Below are 18,710 nucleotides of genomic sequence, written 5' to 3' on the forward strand. Positions count from 1 at the left end.
AATTAATTTTTCAGTTTAATTATCTTCAATAAATAAAGTAAGTTTTTTTTGTAATTATTTACACAGTAGTGGAAGACAATGAAATTACTAATTGTTGGAGTAAGAAATTTCACAATCTATCGATAGATCTTGACCGAGAAGAGTAAGTGAAGCGAGCAAGACATTAAGGATCACCTGGTAGAAGGTAGGGTAGAAGTAAAAAATAATTGGCTGATCGTGGCTTTAAAGGGTCCGATAACCCTCAAGCGTGAGATAAGCCTTTGGCCTGCGATAAGGGCTTGTTCAGCAAAAGCTTATCGTTTCCCTCATGCTCTTCAGTCTTCTCCTCTTCTCTGCTTCTTCACTCCCCGTGTTTTTTCTTCGGCCACATGTTACCCTCAGGCAAGAACAACTGAACTGAGAGTACACGCATAGATAGACATAGGGTGGTGATGGTGGTGGTGGTGGTACAACCCTCAAGTCTTTCGTTTATTGCATTCGCTTGAGAGACTTTTGTGCAGAATAAAAAAAAAGGAAATAAGACAAAGGATGGATTAAGACTTGGTATGTCTTGTGTATATTCTCATTTTACTCTTCCATAACTTCAAACTTGATGTAGCTTTTCATGGATGAAATATGAGAAGATGCGGGTTCAAGTTATTACCAAAAGTTTTCTCTCTTGCTTCTGCTTTAACTAATCTCGATGAGAGTAGGATGTCGAAGGTTAGAACGCCCGCGGGATACCAGATCAGTCTCAACTATCAACCTCATTTTGAACCAGTTAAACGAATTGCAGGAAACGGATAGCTCAATGCTCGTTAGCGAAATTAGGTATGGAATTAAGACGACCGGATGTTCTTGTTCGTTTATGTTGTTATTATTATATTACAGGAAAGTAGAAATAAATTTTTTGTTTCTTTTTTCATGATATTTTTATGATAATTAAACAAAAATACAACATCCTTTCTAATTTTTCTAATTACAATAGGAATAAAGCTAATTCTTTCCTTTCTTTTTTAACTTTTTTTTTTATTTTCTTTTGAATTTAAAATTTATTTTATGATGGAAAATATTATTCAACAATAAAAACAATGATTTTATTTATTCAAATAGTAATATCATTTTACGAGTATTGAAAATCACCAGTTACTACAAATAAATTAGGTTTTTTTTTTTATTTTATTATAGTAATAGAAATTGTCAATAACATCCATATATTTCAATTTTATATTTGAATAGGATTTTCCTAAAAAAAAAAAGAAGAAAAAACGAAATGTAAATAAAAGTTCGATTCATCCATTCGAGAGAAACGAAACGGAATTTTCAGCAAGTCTAAACTGTCCTTTTGAACGATTTGAAGGATAAGCTATCGCGAATATTCTTTCCGGAATTGTATTATTAAGACTTGAAAGTTTAGCCAAAAAAATATGTCGATACTCTGTACGTATTTGATGATTATCTACAAAAGTTTTCCATTGACGTTTAAACTGGATACTTTTTATCGGTAATCTCTCTGGTATTACTCGGCATATGAACAACCAGACATATCTCCTCTGCCTTAAATTCACCAGGTATAAAGTTCAATGCACCATTATTTTTTTTATTCCCAATGTCTGATGCCCCCTGACTCGGAATTGTAGCTGTGGATGTGAGGATTTCCAGGGCATCGTCTCGAGGCTCGATTTTGGCCCAAATCCAAGTCCAGTCTGGTTTGCTCTCATCTATGGTCTCATCCTCACGTTTTTCCCTTGAGGCCAGAGCTTATGGGCTTGGTAACCATAGCGTGCAGGTTCTATGTATGTGCCAGTCTCTCAAAAACCTGTTCCCGAGTTACTTTGAGGGGAGAAGAGAAAGTGCATAGTCAATGTATATATAATGCTTGTGTTCGTTTATTCCTCTTTTTCTCGTATATTAAAGTAAAGTGCCGCAACGTCCAGCCCCAATGCTTCTGACAAAAATTGCAGGCCAGATGAAAAGGGTTGGAGAGTCGGGCAAGAGGAAGAGACAATAGAGTCCAGAGATATGGAGAAGAGAAGTCGAAAAAAAAAGAAATAATTTTTTTTAACGTAGAGCACTCTATCCACATGTCCGGATTATTCTAAAAGAAAAGTCCCCTGTGTCTGTCGTGAGACTCCTATTGGCACGTCAACGTCCGCCTCTGGTACAATGTGGTGGTAGAGAGGTACCATTGCATATTCTTCCACTCTGTCGTCTCTCTGCACCAGCTGTCTATCTTCGGAGCCACCAAAGCGTGTAATTTCGCTGCATTTTAGGCATTCGTCGAATTTACTCTTAAACACCCGGGAAAATGAAAAGTCTACGCTCTCATGTGTTTCCAACGTAGCCTCAGGTGTCCTGCCATTTCCGACTGTATTGCTACACTCTCGCAAGAGCTTGGTAGAGTTATAATCGTTCCAGTGGGTCCACAGGCCATTAAGAAGTACAAGTACTACTGCCATTTCCTCTAGATTCTATATAACAGCATTAACTGCCCGTGGAAATTTGCGAAACTCACTCAACGTAAATAGACCCTCTTCTTTCTCTTCTTTTACCGTGGGAATGTTGCCTTAAGCTATTGCTTAAGCTTACCAAACGATAGATGATCAATTTTGGGTAAGAACCGGATTCCATAGCTAACGAGACACTTCCATGAATTTCATCGAACAAACCCACTAGCTACATGCGTTGTTGTTCTTTTTTTTTTCTTATTTATTTCTTAACAACTTTACATACAAAAAGCTCGTGTTCCACTTTTAGCTGTTCACAAGTTTTTCCCACCAAATAGCTGAGCTACAAACTAATTCGCTAAAGTTACTTTCGTATACTCACTTTACAGCATCTTCAATAGAAATTTCTTGTGATTAAATCGTCTGAGAACTCACTCTTTTCATTTTCGTGAAAATTAATAAAGAAGCTATTGTAACCATATATAGATTTAAGTTTAAGAAAATTCTATTTAAACTTTTGTAAAAGTGTTTTACATCGTTTGATTTTTTTTTTTCTTCTGTTGGAGGGAAGAAATAAAAAATACTTACGTGTGACGTCTGAAAAATTTCATTGTCTTCAAGTGTAATATGAAGGAATGAATTGAGGGTAAAGTCATCTAGTTAAAAGTTTTGCCAACTCTGTTCTTCTGTTTCTAGTTAAATGAAGAATTTCGTTTAGATAAATTGCGCTTCAGTTGAAAAAATTCCTCTATAATGAAATAAAACTTTTACGTAACTTTCAAATAAACGTAAATACATTCAAAATGATGATAATGTAAAAAATTAAACTGAGATTTTTGCATATATATATATGTTTATCAAAGTTTTATAATTGAAGGATTTATCATGAAACATTATTTATACTACAACGTATCTCATTAGAAAATTATGAGAAAAACATTAATAATTACGTTATATAATGTTTATCAAAGTTTTAAAGAAGATTTACAGCTCTTAGCTTAGATAATATTATAATAGGCATGCATATTATCTTTAAATATTAAAAACATTTTTTTCCCAAGGACTTAAAATAAAGATTAAAATTGAAAAAAAATTATTAAAATATTTAATAAGAATAATTTTTTAAATTTTTCATTCAAGATAAATTCAAAAATTAATCTAATTAAAATTTACTCCAGTTATTTCTTTAATTTTATCTATCAAATAAATTATTTTTTTAATTATTCAAAAATACTGTGAATAAGTGAATCAACGGCTTCTGAAAGAAGTAATCCAAGAGAAAGAAGATCCTGACGAGTTTTTAAAAAATATACAAATCAATAAAAAATATCTAATAAATGGAAACTTGAATAAAATGAGTTCTCAAGAATAAATAAAGAAATGATTCTTAAATAAAATATTCAAAACATAGGTCATAAAACCAACAAAGGCTGGTAAACTATTTTTAAAACCGGAAACGTGTGGAAAAAGGGTAATTTTCCGAAGAGAAATGGCGTATAATAAATATAATTTTCATATAAGAATAAAGATTACAAAATATAAAGGAAGATATAAATGCCAGAACCGCAGACGCGTGTGGTGGCACATTACGCGGGTGTAGGAGCCACTGTGAATAATATATATGTGTGTAGAGCCGGGGTCCGAGGACGATAAAGCTACACCATGTACGTTATTACTATATTACACGACAGGAAAGACCACGTGGATAGTGCGAGCGAAGGTGAGAGAAGAAGAGTTGGTATTCTGTGCAGTGGTTTATTACAACGACGCGTGAATATCCCTCTTGTTGTTTAACTATATACGCAATTCTTCTTCTCTTTCTCTACATCTCCTTTTCCACAACATTACTACTAGTCTCCAGCTTATGTTCATGCGTTTGGATTTGGGGTAACACGCGATCTCGCGTGCAAAACTCACTTCTCCTGTTTGGCCAAACGAGAACTTCCCTGCACCCGCTCCCACGCTCTTACTTTAATCCACAGCCTGTGGCATTTTAATTTCCATCTAGGTGCTATATTATTTTCATAACTCCCGCTGGACAGACGACAGAAATCCCTACCACATACTATAAAACGAGTTTTGAAGGTGATTCATGGAAGAAATTAATTGTACCTTCGCCTGATTCCTTGTCATTCTGGAATTTTTATTTATTGTTAGTCCAACTATGTTAACTATTTTATCATTCTCAATGATTAACTTTCCTGTTATTGATCATTTAGTCTGCTTTTTCCTAGATCATTTGTCTGTTTTTAGTCACTCTTTATTTTTATTTATTTAATAAAAATTTTGTAATAAACAACACTTCATATAATATGAGCTCTTTTTTTTTCGTTCGTATACGAAACTTTATTAATTAAATGTTATTTAATTTTTTATCTTTAATTAAAATGTATTTCGAATAATTATCATTAATAATAACTGCAATAAAAATAAAAATTTTATTTTGAAGTTGAGAATAATTCATACCAAATGAAGCGAACAATAAGAAAAACTTGACTGATTAAAACATAAAATTACCTACTCTTCATTCAGCATATTAAAAAGTTGATAAAAATTATTCAATCAACAAAAGGATATAAAATTCTCTTTTATTAATGAGCTATATGAAGTTTTTTTTCAACAATGACTACGATTTTTGATTACTTTTAAGAGCTCAATACTTGTTTATAAAAGTAATTAAAAATTTAATTTTCATCACTTACGAACACAAATAATAACAATTCATTAATTTCAATAAAATTCTTGAAACATAACGAAGTTTTTGGTCAATTGATTGCATTTTTACTGTTTACTAATTTCAAGATTGCAATGTTTGATCTTAATGAATCAGGAATACTTGAAATATTTTCATTAAAATATCCCCATTATTTTTTCTTTCAACTTCACATTGATACTGTGAACGAGATAACAGCATACTTGAAGCAAAAAAAAAAAAAAAGAAAAATTCTGGTTGAAGATTTTAGTGAAATTTTAAAGCTAATAATTCTTCGATAGAATTCTCGAGGGAGGAAATATTAGGAAAAGTAGCCAAATGACTGGAATGATTTATTTCAATTTTAAGTGAAAAATGTACCTTTTACCCCAGAAAGTGTGTACACCATAAATAGTGTTGAAGTATTGCTTGAAGGTGCAGAAACAAAGTAAATGAGATAAATAAACAGTTTAATGAAAACGGGGATTAAACTTGGTAAAAAAGAAAATATATCATCGAAACTCTGAAGAAGCTTTAGCGAGTACTGAGCAAACTGATTTAACGCGTGAACAAGGTAAAAGAAAGGGAATACAAGTACAGCAATTGGTGCAAGAGAGTGTATATAAATGCAAGCTAAATTCAGCCACAATAAACTGTAGCAATTGAGTGGGGTTGTGGAATAGAATTTTCTTAGTTTCGTGTAACAGCAGTGGTACAACTGTGTGTAGGGTGGTGGAGATAGTCCAGGTTGCAGTCGCGCAATTCTATCGTACATCAAAGCTATTTACTTCCAGTAAGGAAAAAAAAAAAACTGGAGAATGAGGAAAGCAAGAGAAGAGGGACCAGGAGGAGTAAGAGAAAGAGACAAGGCAAAAGAAGCTGGTAGAATTACGGACAAGCTTATCTAAGCTCCCGATCGCTCAGCCGATCGAACGATTCGTCCGCGCTCCGCTTCCTAATTGGATCGCTTTATATCAGACTGAGGGTGCTTTCTCGATTTTTCTCTCGACCACGACACTGTCAAGAGATACCTTCATGTCACCGCTTCTATTCTTCTATTCTATATCTATCCATATACAGTCATGACCAAAATTAATTGACTTTTTATACCAAACATCTCCATTAGACTTATCTAAAAATACCGAATATTGCGTTATGCTAATTTCATTTTCAGATAAAATACAAACGGTCTAATTTAGATTTTATTTCACTTTGTAAAGCTTGATGAAAATGTAATTGGATTTTCGTGATACTGAAAGATTCTAAGGAGCAAGAGATTTGTAGTTTTATTTTGCTAATTTTATAAATTAAAAAACAATTTGACAATTATCTCTTGGTAATCTGTTTAGTAAATGGGTACAATTAGAAACAGATACAGAAGGATCTTAAGAATATTATTGGAATGAAAAGTGATTATTTTAAGATTAACATTTCGGTAGAATTATCTAATTTATTAGAATGCTTCAAAACTAGATATAATTATAGATAAATATATCTCGTTTATGAAAAAATTGAATCGAATATTCAACGAATTAGTTTTAAATATAAAATTTTTTAATAAAAAATTTCACCATGATAAAATTTGAAGGTAATTTAATTAATCTGTTTTTCAATCCAATTTAGTCCTTTGTATTGAATAAAACAGTAGCTGGAAAAAAATACAAAAAACTTTATTTTTAAATTTTTATTTAAAATCATTCATTAAATTTCATACCATTGCATATAAAAATGAACTTGATTGTTTTAAGTGGCCTAGTTAGCTTTTTTTTTTTTTTTTAATTTTTAAAAATAAAGCCGTTGGTTCATATTTAGTTGTGTTGAAAAGGAATAATAAGAATTAAATTAAACTTCAGGAGGAATAATAATAAACTAGAAAAGAAAAAGAAGCCAAGTCAAAAAGCTCTTTGTAGAATAAATAAAAATATTTTACTTGAAACTACCAGTTTTCTGATGCAACCACTTTTTTAAGTAGCATCAAATATCGACATGCAAATTCTAGGCTTCAAAGTTTCTCATGTAGGACGCAGATTTAGTGTTATCTATATGCTACACATGGTCTATGTGCATGTATAAACTCGCGAACGAAACATTTTTCGTTGCACCAGATATAAAAGTTGGAGAATAGACGATGTCCGCCATACGCTTCGTCTCCCACGTCCTCAAAATTCTTGGCTCATCTCGACAAAAGTCGGCAAAGCTAAGAGAAACGTAAGACCAGGTCAAGCAAAATGGTGTCTTTGCGCTTGCCCGATAACATTTATTTCTTTTCGAAACAAAAACTACGCGTGAAATGAAAGCTTTTAGTATGTCTTTCTCTTTTTGTCTATTTTTTCCCCCCTTATTCGTGAGATGTGAGAAAGAGAGTACTTATAGATGAAATATACATCTTTGAATCAAAATAATCCAAAAGCTTTTCCTAGAATCTATTATAAGGACATCAATCAAACTACAAATTTGCTTTTTCACATAACCTACTATTTCTTTTTATTCAAATAAACTTTTCCATATGTACAGCATTGAGTAAAGAATCATTTTATTTTATTATTTATTTAAAAAAATTTCTCACAAATTTTTTGCAAGGTTTGGATGTAATGATATCAATGCTATGATTGATGAATCAAAGGTAAATATTTAAAGAATGAAAATCCGTTTTATATCAAGTTATTTTCAAACTATTTTTTCAGAGGTCAGTGTGCTGTGTTACATATCTTTCTATTTTTAATCATTAACCTTTGAAGAATACCTCAAATGTCCTAGTTTAGAGCGTGAATAATTCTTCCATTTGACAGAAAAAAAAACTACAAAATGTAATTCAGGATAAAATAGATAAAACTGTTAGAATGAAAAACAAGTACTTCGAATAATGGGTTTTCAATTTTTGTTCTTTGATCGTTGACAATTGCATTTTTCAAAATGTGGAAATTTGTTTTGCAGGGTTTTATACCAAATGTTAATATTGACCATTCAGAATTTTCATCAACTATTTTTCCAGTACATTGTAACGTACAACCATCACAAGTTAAATCACGAGCTAATCCCTATGTTAGCTGGATAAAATTATCAATCCCTTTCACAATAATCATATGAACTTAAACAAACTATGATGAAAAATTTTTCGTAAATAATAATCATCAAAGATGATACTTTTGACATCTGTTAAGTCAATATTTAACCATTGCTTGTTTATATTTATTGGCTATAAACTCCAAAAACCAATAGTTTCATCAATAACTATAGAGATAAGCAATGAAGAACGATGAGATAGTTGTAGAGAAGCTAGAACAGGATCATCGCAAGTTGACGCATAAATTCATTGACCCAATAACAGTGAGTGAGAGAGAGAGAGAGAGATATATAGTATCTAACATACTATCAACGGCTAAAAAACGGCTACCATTTAGCCAGAAATAAAAAGCTAATTTTATCAGAAGAATAAGTACACTAAAGGTTAATATAAATGTAAAATGACCAAAGTAACTAGTATTTTTTTTTAACCAACATTATTTCTTGCTTTTGCTTAATCTGTTTATAAATCGCATTGAGTTTGTTTTGTCCCAGAGCAATACTTTAACACTATTTATGGTACTCACAGTTAGAAGCAAAGGGGAATTTTTCACAGAAAGTTGAGACAAATCACCACGATCGTCTGGCTACTTTGGCGGTGATTTAACACTCGACTCAACCCTGATCTCTTCACTATATAGCTAGTAGTTTGTCGTGCGTTCGTGGGTTAGATGGTCTCCTACTCAACAAACAAACGAAGCAAATTGCAATTTATTCACGTCATCATACTAAGGCTCTTCACATATACCCCGTTGGCTCCTTCCTGTCCTCGCTCGTTAAACTTCATGCCTCTGGGCATTGCTTTACTTTCTCCCTCTCTTGTAGCATCTCTTTTATAAGTCTCTCTACTGGGTGTATATGTGTAAGCAGCACAATGAATGGGACGTGGACCGAAACAAGCCTTGGTTTGAAAAGTAAAATACATGGTTTGTTGATGTGTTAGTATTCTGTTGAAAATCTATCAAGAAGAGAGTACGAAACTTGGGCGTTAATCACAAGAGGTGCAATCACGTCCTTCTTCGCTTCACTCTTATCGACAACGACGCAATTACCAAGTACTTGATCACAAAAAAGACATCCTCATTGACATCAACCAGCTGTGCCCTAGGTCCTTTCACATTTCCTTCCTTCCTTCCTTCCTTCTTCCTTCCTTTAACCATCCTTGTATTCTCGTTGTTCGAATAATCGATTCTCGACCTCGTTGTTCGCAATTTCCAATCCCTGCTGCGAATTCCCTTTGTCTTCTGCTCTTTGCGTCGGCCTGTCCTCTTCTCTTACCTTCCACGCTACACTCTAGAGTGATTAATATTGACAACACAGTTGCTTTCCATTATTCTCATAGTCTGTATATATCGTCCTTTGCCAGAAGTCTACGAGAAATGTAAAATCTCCCTCGAAACAATCACCTTGAAATCGAACACAAGAAAAATCAACTAAAATGTGTCTGAGTAAAATAAAAGAAAAAACACACAAATTGAATAAATGGAAATTCAATCTAAACTGATCTAGTTAGAATAAAAGACGTTGATTTAAATTTATAGAAACTTTTATTTATTTTGACTATTATACAGTGTTTGCTGTGCTCTTTTTCTTTATTCTATCAAATGAAATGTATTAAAAACAATGCTTTTTTATATTTTCTTTTCACCCTATAGTATAATACATTAATCCAAAATTTATTTCATCAAAATCATCAATTTAAACTTTAGTAATATCAAGAAAATTAATACTTCATAAAACCCAATGATAATAAACGCCATTTATTTCAAACCAATTCTTTTATTACTTTCAAAAAAAAAAAAAGATATTTCTGAAAATTGAAATATTTGGGCCAACTTTAAAAGTCATATCTACTATTTTTTTCTACAAAGCTCTAGCGATTTAAATAAAACAAAAAAACATTTTAACCTAAAAACAAAACAATTAAAATATTTCCTACCAGAGACTTTTAGTTTTTTAATAAATTCCAGCAGGTCTGTTTTACCCCAGTTTCTCGAAACGAAAAAAAGCTATCGTCATTGTCGTTATAAAGTTTATAGCAAAACAAAAAAACAATGATTAATATCCTAATCTTTTTTTTCTCCCCTATTTAAGTAACAAGAAATAACTATTCTCGTTGATTCTTGAGTCTAAAATCCAATAAACAGTTGTGTTGTACACAGTAATATAAATTATGTGAATTTTTATGCTGAAACATAAAGGAAAGGGCCAGCAATAAGGAGACATTAAAGTGGATATTGAGGCTGGAGAGAAGTCCAGCATCAACTCATGTACAAAGTTAGATCCTAACTTGCAGTGTTTCATGTTTACAATGTGCTGAGGAAACTAGACAAGGCAATTCACAGTAGTACGATGTGTAATACTCATTGCTAGGTATATTATATATCTCCCCTTGCCTAGCTCATTTCCGTGTGTTTTGACATGAACTGTTCACTTACTCCATATCAAGCTGCTAGCACGAGCACCAAGCATCTCTTTGATGTGAAACTCAATACAAGAAACTATTGGTTTACTTGAATGAGAAATGTGTAATAAAACATTATTTAAGTGAATACAAAGCAAACTTAGACAAAGTTGAGATAATTAACACGATTATATTAGAGCTCATAAAATTGGGTCGAACGTGATTCAGACGTTAAAGTGTTACTTTTTTTTTGACCGTGACGGTATATAAGATAATTGGATTAATACATTGGAATGTTCATATGTGGAAATCACTAGAGGATTACAATCAGCCAGATACACTACGTTATATTTACCAGGCAAAGTACAATTGATTTGACGGTGGTTCGTCGAATAACGGCGTATAAAGCGGTATCGGCTGCATCGCTCGAATAATTCTCACGGAATGCACAATTTATTCGGAATCGTTCATTAAACTGCGAATAATGGACGATATATGGAAAGGAAATATACCCCTGACGATACTCAATCGTTGCTCACCGTCATTATCACAGTTATCGTATATACATTATTCCAAAAAGTCATTTAATATATCTCCCCACTATACTTGCGTGCCAAATTTACTGACCTATTAATACATTCTCTATTATTATATTATTTCTGGATATTTTATTCATATTATACGCCCGTATCTACTGCCATAGTCAGGCTATTTTATTATTTTTTTTTTTTTTTCAATCTCTGTACATTGTGGGTATGTTATTGCCAAAGTTTTTGATAATAGCTACATTGTTTAATGGCCGAAAAATAATAACCTGGGTTGCAATTTAAATTCGGTCTTATTCTAGAATCTTGAACATGGTCCATTTAATTTTTTAGACGACTCGCCTGATGTGGCACTTGTAAGGGATTTCATTCAGGCCCAGAAGAGACAATAAGACTTGGGTCATTTAGTCATTATTGATGTTATGTTTTCAATGTATTGTTTCTTGTTTTTTATTATCAGCCAAGTTTTTGTTACTTTATCCTCAATATTTTTTTTTTTTCTAAAATCATTTTATTTTATTTTTCCTCCACAGCTGAGTTATTTTTGTTCAATAAAATTTTTCCTCGATTTTTTTTTTTCTTCTTTTTCCTGTTAGAAGAGAAAAAAATTGAAGAAAAGTTGTTGAAGCAAAATTGACAAATTAATAATAAGTTTTATTCGTACCAATTTATGTTACTAGACGCGAATATTTTAATGTAACTACTTCAATAAGAATTCTTAAATACACTTTGGAATATATTTAATAATGCAACTACACAAATTTAGTAAATGAATTAATTATTTAACGGACCAAAGGAATATTCAAGCACTTGATGAAGTGTACAAAATAGTTTTCTTAATGTAAATTTAATTAATATAATAATATTTTAATTTTTATCTAAAATGCAATTTATTACTCAACATTTTCTACTCAATATGCAACAGTTTCATTTTATTAATAAATCAAAAATTCGTTTATACGTAAAATTATTTGAATAAAAATTCATCTAGACTTTCAAAGTAACAAAATTGAATTCAATAATTAATTGAAATTGATTGCAATGTAAAATTGATAAATATTCACCTCCAAAAAATTTCAAAACATTTTTTGATTAAAACGATAAAAAAAAAAGAAAGCAAAGTAAAACAAAAATGGATTTTTATTAAATTACAGACTTATAAATTCAATTTTATATGTCTATTGCATTTCGTACAAAAATAAAGCTTTTTAAAACTTGGCCTCATATCTTTGAGTACATATCTTGTTCTTTATGTCAGTTTGAAGGCGCAGAAATGGAAAAACCCCAGAGAAATATGCGAAAGTATTGAACATTTTATTTCTAATAAAACCTTTATATTTATTCTATTTACATCAAAATGTTTAGCAAAATATACTGAGTTGAACTTTTGACATAAAAATATCTCTTAGATATCTATTCTATACAAACATAATTCATTTAATTTTTCATACCGAGGAATGTTCTTAAATCAAAGAAATGAATGTGTGAACAGAGTCTCTTTAATCTTTACTGTGACAGTTATTTAATCGCATAAAAATTATTACACTAAACCGACATAATAAAATGTTCGTAAATAAATACCATAAAAGTGTCTCCATTTGAAATTTAATATATTGCATTTTTTTTACCACTTTTAAAGCCAATATTTTTTCATACAAATATCCTTCTGATCTTTCAAGCATGTCTATGCCATCTTCAATGATATGGATGATATATCAATGAAATTTCCTTATTGAAAATTTCCGATAAAATATTGCTTTAGTTTAATAAATGTACATTTTTTCTTTAATAATGGATATTAAACAATAATCTATCAATTATATCTTAAGACACAATTATGTGTTATTAGTGCAAGCTAAGGTAATTAATTACGCTAGTATAATGATAAGCGAGCTAAAACTACCGACTGTTTCTAATATATTATCGTACAATCAGAGTATTTGCGATTTGTAATTGTTAATTAGCTGTTCACTGAGCTGTAGAGTCAGTTTAATTCATTTCCCTCAATTATGTATCTCAATATTTTCATAATGCATGAAGGAGCATCATTGTTATTATGCATTCAATTCATTCTGTTTTTTCTGTAAATAAGAATCTATTTTTTTTTTTAGAATATTTTATTAATTTTTACTGTTTAAATATTTCTATTTTTTTCCAAGAATTTTTTATTCTGTCTTAATAATCATCATTATCATTATTAATTAAATCAAAACTAAGTAAACAATGCTTTAAAATGAAAATTAAAGCAACGTTAGCTTTTCATCAATAATAATTCCTTTTTTTTTGTTTTTAAACAGTAAAAAATTTTTTGTTACTGAGATTGAAATAATATTCCATTAATTTTTTTTTTTTTTTTTTAAATTAAAAATAAAAATTTATGTTTCTTTGCAGTTACATAAAAATATATCTCAAGGGTAAACCATGATTTTTAATGTATTTTTCTGACAAAACAAAAAAAATAGAAAAACATTAAAAATGTTTTTTTTTTCTATGATTTTTTTTTCTCAACATATAAACAATTCAAACTTTATTTCAAAAGAATGAAACTCACACTGCATACATTTTTTTTTTCCTAAACCCCGAAATATCCTCGAGGCAACGTTTTTTTTTTTAACAAAAAAACATACCGATTGAATGTTTTAAAAATTTTACGTTTTTTTTATATAAAAGTTTCTGACGAAAAAAATACACATGTTGTGTATGTAAAAAATGTGATATAACTAATTGCTTAGTTGGAGTAGAATGAAGAGTATGTTGTTGATTGGACAATGATTTTAGTCTAAGAACACTAGTCAATTAATCAAAAGACAGAGAGAAAATATATGTTAACGATAGACATATACATAATAAATTGAGTAAGGTCGTAGTGGAGTAAAGCGTGGCACAACAAGGTACGGTTTCGAACGACAAGTACGTCGACGTGCGGAGACGTCGGAGTTGACTCGTACTCTCTCGCGTGACTCGATGATTCACGAGTGTATACTTGCTCTTGCTTACCCGTCTGCCAACTGTCCCATCTCTTCCGTATATACCTTGAAGCCAAGAGAGTTTCGTGCTCTCTCCTTTTCCTTTTACCCTTTCATCACGTTGTTTGACACGTCAATTTAATAGTCCTTGATGAAAATAAGAGTAAACAAGTGCTTGGAAGATTGCACTACGTTTTCTGTATTCAAACTTGGCATCCGATTTTAATCCATTTAACAACGATAACGAAGGCGTCTCGTGGTCAAGAGCCATTTTGGAGCGAGTCCGTCACGTTCGTGCTCTCAAAGCTGTTAAGAGCAAGTTCTGAAGGGTCCTTGACTTCTTGGCTTAATGCAAAATCGAAGTCAATCGCCGCTAGCTAAGGTGCCAATATCGATTCGGCACACTTGGCTTCATATGTTCCATCATTGCGTACATATATATTATTATTATATATATACATTACATTACATATACAGTGCTGGTCAAAAGTAGTTCATAACTCTATTCAACTTATGGCGTTTTCCTCTAAAATTAACATTGCTAAGTAAATATTCTCCTCAAATACATATCTTCTGGCTCGGTTTTTCCCTTTAATATTTTCTGTTAGATTGATTTTAATTTTCCGCTTACTTCAATTTGTTATCTTTAATAGAGAAATTCCAATGTTAATTTAAATTAGTATTCATATCGCATCATCTTAAATTTATTACATATTTTGTCAACTATGAATATTATGTTTTAATCTATGTTTAACATGCCATTCTGCTCATACTATTATTTTAAACAAATGAAATTTTATTATAAATAGTTAAAAAGTTAATTTAATTGAGATTAATAACTCTAAAAAATTAGAATAACAGAATGGAGTTATTAATTAACGTTTTAATTAATTAGAGAGATAATTTAGCTAATGTAATGTCTTAGTGTTTTAGTAATTGCAGAAATAGTATAGTGTTTGATGAAGTTGTTTACTAAATTTCTACCAAGACTGTAGAGAGAAAGCATATAGGTATGCAAAGATATATCAATAGCATCAACTATCTAAATACGTACATATGTAACGAAGGACCTGTGTGACTCTGTGATACATAGTCATCAGGTATAGATTGAACATCTTCTCGGTTTGACTTTGGCCGTAAATTCGTTGAAGCCGTTTTCAGAATCAAGAGAGTGTCTTGGCCAACAAAATAACCCGAGGGATAATTGAAAGCAATTCTGCACTGCACTCTCGCTCGAACCGACATTAATTTAACTGGGTGACAGGCCGGAACGTCCTCCCAATCGGTAATATAGTGTATATATTGCCGTAGAAGTAGGATTTACTATTTTATGAGCATTTTTTCCTCATCATTTTGATTTGTCTTCTTCCCTTTCCACTAGTTCTCTTGTAATATAATGAAATTCACTAAGTGAGAGCAAGCAACGATGCGGTGGGTAAATTGCCCTCATCCATGAATCGGTATCTCGGTGGTTTTATCTTGAGGCGTCAAGACGAAAGCTTTTTAATTTCATACTTTACTTCTCGCCAAAATTGCGCACTTTCTTCTTCTCCTTCTTCAAGTGTGGTAGAAGCAGGACGACGAGTAATTTACGAGCGACACGTGATCAAGAACCGACCACTTTGTCTTTTTCCACTTCTTTCTAGTTTCCATTTTTCCTTGTACTTTTCCTTCTATTTCACCCTTTGTCTATCTTAAAACTTCCTCAACTTTGTAAATTCCCTACCATTGGATTCCCAAGCTTTTTCATTTTCCACCCGGAAAAACTTGTGGCTACGGAAAAATCCTCTCGACTCGATGTTTTGTGGAGGCAAATAATAGATTTATCAATCTTTCAAGAGCAATGCCGAGCTTGGAAATTGAATATAGTTCTATACCTTGAATACATGGTGGGGTAGATGGAATATTTCATGCTCTACCATGCCATCTATATTTGTTTTCTTTTATATAAATAAAATTTTTTTTTAAGCCGCTTGTTTCGCTAGCTATACCCAAGCACAAATTTATCGTACACTTGGGATTGTAGGGGGGGAGAAAGGAGGGTATATGTAGGGTGAATACCAGTGTACATCGAAATGCACAACATACATGCAAGAGAGCAATGCTTTACACGTAAACGACGCTCGATTTACTAGTATGCTTTACTCACGAATTTTTCTATCTTGTTTCAGGCGAAGTAATCGGGCAGCGCTTCCTGGGCAACGAGAGTCACGTGGAGCACTTCAAGCTTCTCGAGAGGGCGCCGACTTTTATACTGATCGGTGCAAGGTAATTTTTATTTTTACACGCAAAAACCTTTTTAATGTAATCATACTTTTATCTAAATTCCCCATCAACTATTTTTTCCCTCACGGTCATTTCGTTGAATTTTATACGAATTTTTCTACCACTCAAACGTTAAATTACTTAAGTATTCTAACGATTGAGTGCATCAGTAGGTCTTGAACAATGAATTTGTCGGCGGGAAATAGCGACGACAAAGAGAGAGAGAGCGAGAAAGTTAGAAAAGCACGGAGAAGATTGGATGGCTGTAAAACGTTCGCGTCATTTTCGTATGTAAATTTTTTACGAGCTTGTTCCTGTGCTGCACTCACGATTGCGGACTCGCCGTTTTCCTTTGGGTGCGAATTTTTTCCGTCATAATAAAAGAAAAAAAATAATAAAACAAGTTTAAACATCAAAATAAAAAAAAGTAAAAATAATATAGAGTAGATGAATTAATGTTGGAGACTCAGTAGGATGTTCTCTGCTGCAAAGCAGTCTAGAATCGAGGATAGAAACGACTGTGGGGGATTCTCAGTCGCGCGCGCGAGAGCGGTATACCGAGCATAATCAATTTCACGTCCGACCGCGAGCTAAGCCGTCACGAGCCTCCGATAATGGATGCACACGTTTATCACGCGGGCACGTACCATCAAACTCGATAATTATGCACAGCCCTACTAATTGAGGAAGATCGATGAGTCTATGATGACAGCATCTAGACCTACCTTCTGTATCTATATGCTTATATGTCTATATATTATACATATACGCTAATAAATTCTAGTCCCCAAGCATCTTACAACCATTTCACTTAATTATACAACTTCCTTCAATACACTGGAATTGATGATGATTTTTAGTGAATTTAAATTACCATCAATTTCACCTCTACCATCTGTAGATTATCGTGAAGATTCATTTTTTCTTGCATGAATTGCTTTAAATGTCAACCTTTTATTCTAGGAAGCCACTCATATAACTAAAAAATTATCTATATCTCTTTGTAAAATATTATTACAATAAATTCCATTTCTTTATTCGAAAGAAGATTACTGTCTGACATTTGTTAAATACTAAACATAAATTTTACTCTTCAAAAGTAGTATAAAAATATCAGTTGTTCGAAATCATTTTTTTTTTCTATTTTATTAATGCAACCTACTCTATAAGATAATTTTTTTTTTTACCCTCAAAAAAAAATATTGATAAATTTTTTTGTGTCTGTAAAAGGGGAAAATATGTACATTACGTGAATAAATTCTGAAATTCTGCATCGTTAATAAACATTTTTCTTTTTTATTTTCAGAAATGCAATCTACAATATTAGTCTACATGATCTCACAGAAATAGCAGACCAGGTAAACTGAAATATTTTATACCTAAAACAAAATATTTATTCAGCTCATAATAATCTAAAAAAGTATATTGTAAATCAAAGTGTTTGTTAAAATTTTATACTTAAAGATTTATTAAACAGTTGAATTTACAGTGTAGAGAAATGAACAAGTATCACTAGCAAATTAGTGACATCGAATATCAAAGAGATTAGTAAATATTGTAAAAAGGAGGTTTATCTAGTAGTTTAAACGAGTTAAAAGGGGTTGAAAAAAAATCCAATCGGTGATAAAAGTATATAAAATGAGATTTAACTTTTCGATTTTCTGGCAGGGATCCATTTTGATAGTAACATTGAGTAAATGGCTAAAATGTAAATTAGATAATCATGTTAACAGGCATCCACATCCGTACGCTGTGCACACATATCCCTTTTCTCCAGTTGAATTCGGATGTGGAGGAAAATGCAATGAAAAGCCAAGCGAAAACTGGCAAAGTTGAAAGGGATGAGAGTCGTCAAGAAGAAATCCCGTTAATGACTCGCCCGGACTAAAACGAAACCGACTAGAAGCTCTTTTCCTCTTTCTTCAATGTTACTAGCATCATGACGTAGTGCGCGTTGGATTTTCCGCGAGTCTGCATAGCTGGAGAAAATGCTGAGAAAACACGCTTGGCCACGACAAGCTTGTTGACGATGTAATCCGCAAGAGAAACTTTTCCGAAAGACTAATTAAGTCTAGTTCTACAGCTTCTCTATACCTATATACTTGTACATCTATATCAACTGTTTAAGTTTGTGTTGACTTTTTGGAGTTTAAATGCGAATTGCAAGAAGAGAAGCTTCGATTAGAATCTACGGATCAATCAATATATGGCTACTAGTGCACACCAATTACATTACACACACATTACAAACACCAATACGACTTCCGTTGTCGCCACGACACTACCTCGGGATAGTCTAGACCGCGTTGCTGGCTACGCAGTGAGAGGCGGCTCTGACCGGTCATTCAC

At 32.0% G+C, this 18,710-nt stretch overlaps 1 protein-coding gene across 2 annotated transcripts in view; it reads left to right on the forward strand.

The window, feature by feature from the left end:
- LOC118063937 (semaphorin-1A-like) overlaps positions 1-18,710 on the forward strand; it is a 101,075-nt gene that overhangs the window by 55,939 nt on the left and 26,426 nt on the right. For both annotated transcript variants that reach the window (XM_035078221.1, XM_035078220.1), the window contains exons 3-4: positions 16,268-16,364; positions 17,668-17,719. In XM_035078221.1, the coding sequence (XP_034934112.1) occupies positions 16,268-16,364; positions 17,668-17,719 (149 nt within the window). The remainder of the gene's footprint in view (positions 1-16,267; positions 16,365-17,667; positions 17,720-18,710) is intronic.

Source organism: Chelonus insularis, unplaced genomic scaffold (assembly GCF_013357705.1).
Source record: "Chelonus insularis isolate UGA/USDA-ARS -01 unplaced genomic scaffold, ASM1335770v1 contig_150_pilon, whole genome shotgun sequence".
NCBI classification, from domain to species: Eukaryota; Metazoa; Arthropoda; class Insecta; order Hymenoptera; family Braconidae; genus Chelonus; species Chelonus insularis.